This window comes from Phaethon lepturus, unplaced genomic scaffold, assembly GCF_000687285.1.
Source record: "Phaethon lepturus isolate BGI_N335 unplaced genomic scaffold, ASM68728v1 scaffold5713, whole genome shotgun sequence".
Taxonomy (NCBI): Eukaryota; Metazoa; Chordata; class Aves; order Phaethontiformes; family Phaethontidae; genus Phaethon; species Phaethon lepturus.
In genome coordinates this window covers 42,526-52,910 of record NW_010529599.1, presented here as the reverse complement: position 1 = coordinate 52,910, position 10,385 = coordinate 42,526, and the positions used below count along the sequence as shown (strand labels likewise).

General features: G+C 41.8%; 1 protein-coding gene across 1 annotated transcript in view; it reads left to right on the top strand.

The window, feature by feature from the left end:
- The window catches only part of GRIA3 (glutamate receptor, ionotropic, AMPA 3), a gene marked incomplete at its 5' end in the record, with an annotated part of 119,470 nt that overhangs the window by 68,210 nt on the left and 40,875 nt on the right, over positions 1-10,385 (top strand). The window contains one exon of the mRNA XM_010283978.1: positions 2,004-2,191. Within this exon, the coding sequence (XP_010282280.1) occupies positions 2,004-2,191 (188 nt within the window). The remainder of the gene's footprint in view (positions 1-2,003; positions 2,192-10,385) is intronic.

The following is a 10,385-nucleotide window of genomic DNA, read 5'->3' as shown; positions in this document are numbered from 1 at the left end:
CATTGTTTTTTTAATGTGTTGATCCGCTCCGCTCAATTTGGAGTGAAAAAATAGACTTACAGGCTGTTTTCTATTCTTTACAGCAAGCTCAAGGTTCATACTTAGACATTATATGAATGATGAAACAAAGTTGTAAATACTCATTACTTAGTGGAATCATATTTTTTAAAAGCACATCTTCGTACACAAAGCATTCGTAAATCCCCATTAGTGGTATTTATGTTCCTTCATCAAAATTCCTCATTTGCAGCCAAGTAAATATCTTGGGCTTAGATCTTCCTCCTACATGTAATGGAATCACAGCGCTGTCACAGACATCACAGCCATTTTTGTAAAATATGATGTTAAGGAAGACTGAGTTCATTGTACTATACATATGTAAATGCCTCCTTTTCAATAGTCACAGGGGAAAGAAGGTGCCAGAAAGAATTCCCAACCAGCGTACATGCTAATTGTCACCACCTTTCATGGGATAGAGAAGTGCATTCATACAAAGAAAAGCATTAAGAATCAAGGAGGCTGCACAGGGAAAGTGAGGGCATTTGAGTGAGATTTAAGGAAGTCACATGGTAAATTATAATTATCTAACCGCAATCTAGAAAATCACCCTCTTTCCTTGTTTGTATCTGTAATGAGGTAATGATGCAGCTCCTCCGGCTTCACACAGCCACTACAGATTTACTGCGGGCTGCGGAAGATCAGACTGCAGCGCAAGTTCGTTGTTACCATCGTACCCTTACAATGATGACCGAGTTTGAATTATACCAGTAGCTATTCTGAACATGTTGTGCCCCTGTAGCTCAAACTCCTTTCAGGTTCAGAAGCACAGGGGACTGGTTATGACAGAGCACAACTGATTGATTGTCGATCATATATGTTTATGTGTTTGTGTGCGTGAAGATACTCTGAGCTTCTCAAGTCCGGCTGCGGATAAGAAATCCACAGTACGACTAAGTGATTGAACTGAAAGTTTTGCAAATAAATTATCTGGACAGAAACATAGCTCACATGGATGCTTCTCTTAAAGAAACTCCACTGGAAACCTCTGTGTGTGCTTGAAGTAGGTGAACTCTGTCTTTGATTGGCATCTGCCCGGATTTGAAACAATTATGCAAAAGTTTTAATTTCCTGTATCAACGCAGGTAACTCACCAAGTGTCCAGCCATATACTGTAATAAAGGGATGCAAATCAATGTCTGATGACTCCTACACAGCATAACTTGAAGGAGATTACTGTTTCCAGTTCCACCTTTCACTTAGGGACTTGACTTGAGTTCTGTCTGCCACCAAGGCATGGCTGTTCACAAGAAGTGAAATGCTGTTTGCTTGTATAATTTCCCACTGTGCAGCCTTTGGTCATTCTGTGCTGCTTCTCTCCTCTGTTGAGGCTGCTAAATGAGTTGGTATTACCTTAATGAAAGCATTGAAAGTGTGGTTAATGCTGCTAGACTCCATACTTAAAAAGATTTTTTGAAGTCAAAGTGAATATCAGTAAAATATTCTCCTGCGGTTCGTGGCTCCAATAACCTGTACAATGACTTAATTGGCATTCTTGTGCAGTGCTTGGATCTTTGCCAGTTAATGACCCATTGCTGCAGTCTGCACAGGCAAATTACCCCTGCTGTCCGGCTCTTCAAGCTGATGGACTTTTGCCCAAGTACTGGCTGCAGGCTCCTATTCTCAGCTGGCACGGACCCCAGCACGACCATAAACATCCCTGAGAGGATCATAATATGATATATTGGACAGATTCTGATATGCCTTGCAGTAATGTACCACCAAGCAATTCTGCTGAAGTCGGTGACTTTGGCAGTGGCATAGCGGAAAGAATAAACCGGTCCCTACAATGTTGCTTTCTCAAGTAATGAAGAACTTGCAGGCTGTTAACTAATCTGTGTCCCTTTAGATGATGCAAGTTTTTGTGAACCCTTTGTCAAACATTCAAAATAGTTTTTCGTTGTTACGCTGTTTTTAAATGGTTGCATTGTCTCTTTCCTCTACAGGATTTTCCATTCTTCAGGCGATTATGGAAGCAGCGGTACAGAACAACTGGCAAGTGACAGCCAGATCTGTAGGAAGCATAAAGGATGTTCAAGAGTTCAGAAGAATTATAGAGGAGATGGACAGACGTCAAGAAAAAAGATACTTAATTGACTGTGAAGTAGACAGAATCAACACCATTTTGGAACAGGTATATGCTTTTTAGAAATTGTGATGTCTCTGTGAGAGACATCGTTAATGTTTCCAGAACTGTCTGTTTCTAGAAATTAATTAAATATCCATTGAGATGCTAGTCCCATCAACTGGACAGGTACCTAGTAAAATTAAAATGCCTCAGTGATGCTTATAGCTGGTGGCAGCACTTACATGTAACCTACCAGGAAATGTCTCTCTGATTTTTTTTTTTCCCCAAATGTTAATAATGAATTATTTTTAAGTAAGCTAAGAACCTAAAACCTCGTCTGCCAGAGTAACATTACTGGCATCAGGGCTACTTACAGGGATTGCAAGACAGGTGCAGTTTAAGTGGAACATGAAACAAGAAATAAAAAGCCAGTGAAGGAGCTTTGAATCATCCTAAAGAATTTCCAAATGGAAATATTGCTGATGAAAAATTCAGCTGAGTACACGGCTCATTCCCATGTTTTGGTACATAATACCCTTCCTTCTGCACAGCCAGTGCTGTTGACAGGCTTAAATTGTGGGTGATAAGAGTCCAAACACCTTTATTGGGGAAGATGCACTTTTGGGTGCTGCTATTGCATGGCCTTCCCAGTGTTTGCTTTGCCCCAGAGGAATGGCCATATCCCCCAGCCATATCCCAGGGTGCTACCCAAGCTGTGCTGTGCAGTGTGCTTGAAGAGGTGTAGTAACAGATACACATCGCAGGGAGCGGAAGCAGGACAGGTCCCTGATGCCTGGGCTCACAGCAAAGCTGGGGTTGGTATGGAACCAAATCCGTGCTGCTTGTTTATTCATAGGCATGTGGGAATTCACTTACCTTAAGACAGAAAAACCCTCTGATAATTGCCACTTCTTAAATTTAACTGTGGGTTAATGTGTGGAATAGATCAAAACTAACATTTACATTTCAAGAAGCATTAGCATATCTCTTAGAAATGTTGTATTGTAAACTAGTATCAAACTGACCTCACTGCCATAAACCCCAGGAAACACAAAACCTACGTGCACTGAGTTCCTTTGCAAAATACTCCCTTCCTGTCAAGTCTGGAGGTGTATCACTGAGGGCCAGTCTGCAGGGACTGCATCGCTGTGGTCATGGCCAGGTCCCATAGCTGCTGGTTACAGAGGGCAACGGGGAGGAAAGAGGTGCTCAAGAAAACATAGCACAAGCGGATGCAGGTCTGTAACTCTGACAGCTAGTGTGGCTGTGATCCTAATACATAGCATTGCATTTTACTCTGTATTTTTAGTCAATATGGTGAGTGGTCTCTTTAGGGAAATTCATACAGCAAAGTGTAAAAAACTTGTCATTTGTTCATGTTCTTGCAAAAGAGGCAAAACACCATACCCACAGCCCACTCTTCTGAAAAATTATGCAGGAGAGCACTCCCAAGCCAAGCTTAAATAGCTCTTTGGGCCCACTCTCAGCTGGGCAACAGGCCTTTTGTTTGCTCTTTCTGACTCCGTTTACATTTTGTTCTCTCTTATGTTCTTCTTATATTGTGCAAGTGAGAGAAAAAAAATGAAACCATTCCAGTGCCTAAAACGAAAACTAAATACCAAGCAAACCATATAGCAAAAAAATGGTGAACTCTTTTCGTCTGCAAACATTCTAAATTCAAACCTAGTGAAGTTGTAATTTTATTAAATGTTTGATTCAGCTTTCTATCAATGTGATTAGCATCTGTGTAACTAAAGATTTGCCACTAGGGCCTCCAGGTTTCCCCAACTCTACTTTGTACAGTGCTCACACTTTTGCACAATTAGACCCTTTCTGTGGTCATTATTGTACTGTATATAGCCCATCTCTCTACTGTTAAATGACTCTTCTTCTGTATTACGCCTATTGCCCATCTTTTGAACTTTAGTTACACAAAATTGTGACATTTCCATGAAATCTTTGTCCTAAATTATCTCAAATACTTCTAAAAGTTCTTAAAATTTTTTTGCAATTGGATTTTAGGACTGTATCAACTAGTTTTAGCCAATCGGTTGAACACTATCAGTCCATTGTTTTGCAACCAAATCCTGCAGATATTTTCACACATAAATACTATGTATAATATGTAGCCCCATTGATGTAATATGACTATTTTTCTTATTTTACTGAGGGTAATTCATGAGCAAAATAGTTTGAATTTGCAGTATCAAAAGTGGATTTAGAACTTCTTGTTTAGGAAACCAAGCTAGGTAGTAAAGCAAACTAAATGTATCTTCTGAGATAAACACTGTACTACTGATCATGTCTTTTTAGCAGTCTTACTGCTGCACTTTTTTATGAGTATTGTCCTATTTATTTTACTGGGACCATTCACTTGACAAAGAATTGCCCAAGCAGATCCCAGGCTGGTGCCTCTAATGCTAAAAATATCTTCTGGCAACAATTTCAAGAGGTTTTTTTATCCGATGCTGAAAAGCAAGGACTTAAGTTTCTGCAGGGAAAGTCAGTAATGGTGGACCCCAGGTTGATAGCTGAACAATTGCTGAGTTCAGGCTTTTCCATCCATCTCCTCTGCTTACCTTGTTATCTTCTCATAAAGTAGTTTAAAAACTTCACAAGTATGTGTGGTACTTAAATCTAGCCAGCCAGTTTGCTCAAGGGAGTGGTGAGTTGTCTTCTTTATAGCCAACTGTGTTTGCTGATAGCATACCATTGAGGGGAGAGATAACTCTGGATTTGCATATTTCAAATCTAGTGCTTTACTGCAGTTTAGAAAGTCAAATCGGTGCTTTTGGTGGAGTCTGGAAAGTCTGCTCAGCTAAGAGGCAGTAAGATCTGAGCACGTTAACAGCATGCTGACTGCACAACTGCATGTGGCTTTAAAAATCTTTTTCCCAGTGAGAGCAAAGGGAAGCCAAGACTCTCTACCTGTTACGGCAGAGTAGCGATGGACAAACTCTGTCCCCCAGAGGGTTGACATAGGCTGCTTTTCCATCCCTCTCCCTTTTTTGGCCTTCTCAGGAGCACATCTTCAAAGGTCAACCCTCCCATCACCTGCTGGGAGTGATGCTTCCCTCCAGAGAGGGGGTTTACTGTGGTTGCTGTGGGGATGTGTGGCACCTGCCATTTCAGAATGTGAGCACACATTTCAGTGTGGCACCCTGGATTTCAGGAGCTTAACTAGGACTTACTCAAGAACAAAAGTCATAGGAGAAATAACAGACTGTAAACCACTAAACAGTCTACACACGTGCTGAGTTTGCTATCAGACTTTAGCCTTTAGACTTTAGACTTTCAGCAAGCTTGTCAGTTCTCTGCTCCAGAAACCACATGTCATGGCTTTGTGTTAGTGCTTGGATTAAATAAGAGTGAACTCTTCTCCTGTATTAGGCTGGTCAGTGAGGGCAGTTCTCCTCCTTTGATGCTTTTTTCAACCAGTTCAAACCAGCATATAACTAACTCTCTTCCAAAAGCATAGGCTTATCTAATGACAGTTATGACGTCTGAGCATTTTCTTCAGAGACTTCAGGTCCTGCTGGAATATTCTGTACCTTCCTCCAGTGACATACAGACATGTGAGTTAGTGACCTTGAGTATTCCATATGCCTTTAGCATCTGGCACATCTGTATGTCCCTGTGTTTCCAAGATCTGAAACCTGTTATATGAAGCGTTTCTCTTCTCAGGGCCGGCTGGTACCCAGGAAAGGGTCTCTCCCATCTGTCTTCCCCTCATAGGTAGGGGAAAGAGGACTTCTCAGTTCCTACTCAGCCTGGGTAACCTGTTTTGTGCCAGGTTTCACTCTCCAGCACATCTGGTTTCATTCCCCTTCCAGAGAATCTTGTGATAGGACCCATATTGTTTCCTAGAGGTGGATACCCTGCCCAAATCACCTCTGGCCCTCTCTTCAGCTGCAGAGTAGGGGGAAGCAGGGAGATTAATAGTCATTCTGTAAGTTACCATCTGTTTGTTCACTTGCCCTATAGTTCTATAACCATTGAGCATGTGGATCCATATCCCTCCTTGCACAACAAAACTATGTCCAGTTTAATCATCTAGTGGCCTTTCAAGCATACAGATAGCAGCATTTTTGTCATGCCAAATTCATAAGCTCCCCACACTTCTTGTCCCCTGACACTAAAGTATTCCAGTATTCGTTCACAGATAGATATGAAATTTTGTTCTCATAAACCAAAGAACGTTCTTCTGAAACTAACAGTAAGCTTTAGCCTGTTCAGCTGTGTATTTAGAGACATGTTATTGAGTCAAGAAATACGGTTTTTTTCTTACTTCCAAGATAACAAGCTGTATTTCAGACTAGAGTGGCTTTGTGTCCATTTAGAAGAAAATCTCCTGGGGGAAAATTAGGAGGAAGAAACTGCATTCAGGATCAAAATGGTGAAACTTTACAAAAGACCTGTTTATTCCAGAGACGGCATGTTTTGTCAACAGGACACTATCTCCAAACGTAGTCATAAAGGTTAGGCTCCAAGGCAATATCTGTATTCAGTGGAGGCATCTCACAAAGCAGAAGCAATATTATGGTAGAGAATGCAGTCTCCACATTTTTACAATGACAGTTGCACTGTCAAAGACGACTTGAAGCAAAGCATTCGTAGGATTAAGAAGGGTGATCTGATGGAGTGAACTCTGTCCAGTGCAAGCACTGGCTATGACTTGACCTTTGAGTCTGAAATTTTGAGATTAGGAAGATGGTCTGCAGGTTTTCAGTACAGCCACAGCTGCATCCCTCTGCAGAGCTGTTCAAGTCTCAGAGGAGCGTGCTCACCGCACAAAAGCTTCACGTCTGGGCTGTCATAAGAATAAATACAAAACCGCAGTATTCGGTCGACCAACAGTCACTAAAAACAACAACAATAAAAATGTAAGTGAAAAAAATCAACACTGCTTCATGTAAGCTTCCTGGTTTATGTGTTTATACATTATAAATGGTCTGGTGTGGGTTTGTCTGTATTCTTTGCAGCAATTAAGAATACAAAAACTGCCTATAAACACAGTGGACTGCTTGAAGGAGGAGCAGAGCTATGGGTAGCTTCAGCTTCTGCTTTGCTTATGCACCCCTGTGATACCATGTCCTCTGAAGGTCCTGTGCTGTGCGGAGCACAGCCTCCAGAGCAGAGCGTGCCGCTGCCGCCTTCTCCAGGGCTTGGTGCCATGGCCGTGCCGCAGCCCGATCTTACCCTCTGTGTGGAGCTGTGCGGAGCAGAGGAGGGGGGTTCAGCTGCGGCTCCGAGAGAGTATCTGGTATGTACGGTGTTGTGTAACGTCACTCAGAAACTGGTACAGTTCATTTTTACGTTTCAGATGAACTAGAAACTTAAAATATAGGACATTTCTTCATTAGGTGCCCATGAGTATTGTTGAAACCAAGATCTAAAGCAGAATGAAAGGTCACTTCTTTCCCTTCACATCCAGAGAGTTTCAGCAGCTCACGGGTCCATATGGGCGTGTGGGGAGGAAAGGGGAATTACTTAGGTCAGTCACCCTCGGGACCGTAGCTAGCGGAAGGTAAGTAAAAAATGGGCATATGTCAAAAGCGACAGCTGTATCTGCCTTAAAGGGCCTGCTCCTATCAGCTGTAAAACTAATAAAGGGATGGAGATGGATTGCTAAAGCAGAGAGAAGTAACATCTTGGGTTAATCTGCCCCATGTACAGCACATTTCACGCATACCTGAGGAGAGAATTTCTAGCTGGTGAATACTAATGTCTCTCCAAAGCCGTCATCCAGACTTCATAAAGTAAGGCAGACTCCAAATGACAGGAATTTAACTGAGTATTAGTCATCCTGCAGAATGACTGAGGTAATGGCACACAAAGCTTAAAAGTGTTCAAAAGGCATTAAAGCACAGTTTTAAATGTATCTGATCAGTAATAATAATAATTAATACAAAATGTCTCACCGTAAATGTACAAGCTGCTCTATGTAGAATACCGCTGCCAAGCAACTCTGGTTTCTTATGCCAGAGGCATATGAACCTGCAGTCACCATTAGAGTTTTTATTTTTCTGTGGTAGTAGCAATTGCTCATTTTATGTTATATGATAATTCGTGGGATATAAATGCACACACATGCATCTGCTTTTGATTTTTTGCATATTTTTGCCATGTTTGTAGTATGCTTTTATGCAGTTGCAGGCATATTTTTACAGCAACTTCTGCATTGCCATTAAACGTACAGAGAACCAAAATCTTTCTCAGTTACGCTGCTGCAAGTATAGAGTCAAACATTATCCTGAACATTATCCTGGAGACAGTATTTAAACTGATACCATTGTGCTCACAGAGAGATTGTATTTGCTTTGAACTTCAGTTAATAGGTGGCTGTAAAAGCACAAATTTGCTGCATAGTTCGCCTTTCTTTGCAGCTTTTCAGTGCACAGAATTCGTGCGTGTGTGTTTGCCCTTAGAAAGCCCTCTGAGGGTCCCAGTCGTTGTTCAGCCTGTGTCCACATCATCTGGGCTGCCTCTGCCACTAATTGTTACCCTTGTGGACAGTCTCCGTAGAAAAGTTGAGCCTGAGGGCTGTTTGAGGTAGCCTCTCTCCCGCATTTTGTGTGCTTTGGAAGCAAATGTACACGCTGATGCTTCTCATGCCATACTTGGGCTGTGGGGAGAAGATTTGGTTTTTCGTTAGCTGTACTGGTATTTTCCAAAAACAACGTTCACAAGAAGTCTTTTAAAAGATACGGAGTGTTTGAGGGCAAGGGAGAGCTGGCTAGAATTTGCACAACGTGATCTCTGGAGTGTTTTGTCCCACCGTATTTGTCCATCTCCCCATCCCTAATAGCTCTGGGAATCTTTTTCACCTCTTCTAAGCCCCCAGCTGATTTTAAAATCCCTCACTCGCACATCTCTTCCAGGTTTTAAAAATCAGTGGTGTATAGAAGCTGCTTTGTTACAGTCCTGGCATTTAATGTGGTTCTTTCTTCTCCATATAAAGGATAAACCCTTTCATCTTTGCGGACATTACCTTAATTTCTGCATCTGTCTCTCAAATAGTTTAATGCTTGAAACTCTGCTTCTAACCAAAGGCTTTCCTTAATTAGTTTCCAAGGCAACTATCTTGGCGACAGTTCAGATGAACCAACTGCAGGGAGAGGAAGGAAACATGCCATCAAAATGAATAGTAATAGCACAATACCACTGTGCAAACAGGCGTTGTACATCACCAGAGACAGCGTGATAGTTCTGGTGTCTCGTAAGTTCATTTACAAGGGAAGAAGTCCTAACTCAGTCAAAGAAAAGCCGCGCAAGAGCATAGGTCTTTTTTTCACAGCTGACTAAGCCGGGATTAATGGCTTCAGTGCGATAGGACTCACATACCTGGGAGAGAAAGAGAACCGCTGGTGCTTTTCAGGCCCCTCATGCACCAAGACGTTCCCAGGTACATTTCAGAGAGCACTGTTATGCTACAGTTCAAATAGCATGATTTTTGGAGTGGGGACCACCCCACTGGGCTTTTTTAGCCCAGATGCTGGCAGTGCAGTATGTAAGACGCTAGCAACTGATAGCTACAGCCTTGCAGGGGCAAGTCCCTACATACGAGGTCCCTAAGTGTGATCCAGAGCTATGGTGCATTTGCTCTGGGCTGCAGATGGGTTTGGATCAGGCCATTATATGGCAAAGTACCATCCCAGTGCAAATCACTCGCTGCTTTTAATTACACGTTCATACAGGATTCCTGTCTCTTATCCCACCTTTATACCAGTGCAATCCCACTGGGTTTTGTGGAGCAGATTAAAGCTACCGGGGATAGCCTGGGCTAAATTTATAAAGAATCAGGCCCTGTAAGTCATCAACTAAACCTCAAATACAAACTCATCCCACAGCATTCAACCAGTAAGATTGAAAACAGCGTAACAATTTTAGAGGAAGTTAATGTTCCCAGGCTTAAAAAAAGCCAATGTTACGAAATTAAATTTGTGTGTGTCACACCATGGGCATATATGTATAGGTATAATGCTATATGTACAACTGGAAGCTTGTTCTTCCAAAATAAAATTATCAACAATATATATAGACCCTTAAAAATAACTTGAGTATCTTCTATCCTGGGAGAACGCATATAAAGAATCAGAAAGGAGAAATATTGCTGTAACTTTATTACCTCATATGAGTAAAACAGCCTCCCCTGCTGCATATACTAAGCCTAGAAATTAAGTCTTCATAATCTTTTGGTTCATGGTTTATGCACCAAGTTAAATGGGGAATATTGGAGAGTGCTGTTTGTAGTGAAGCA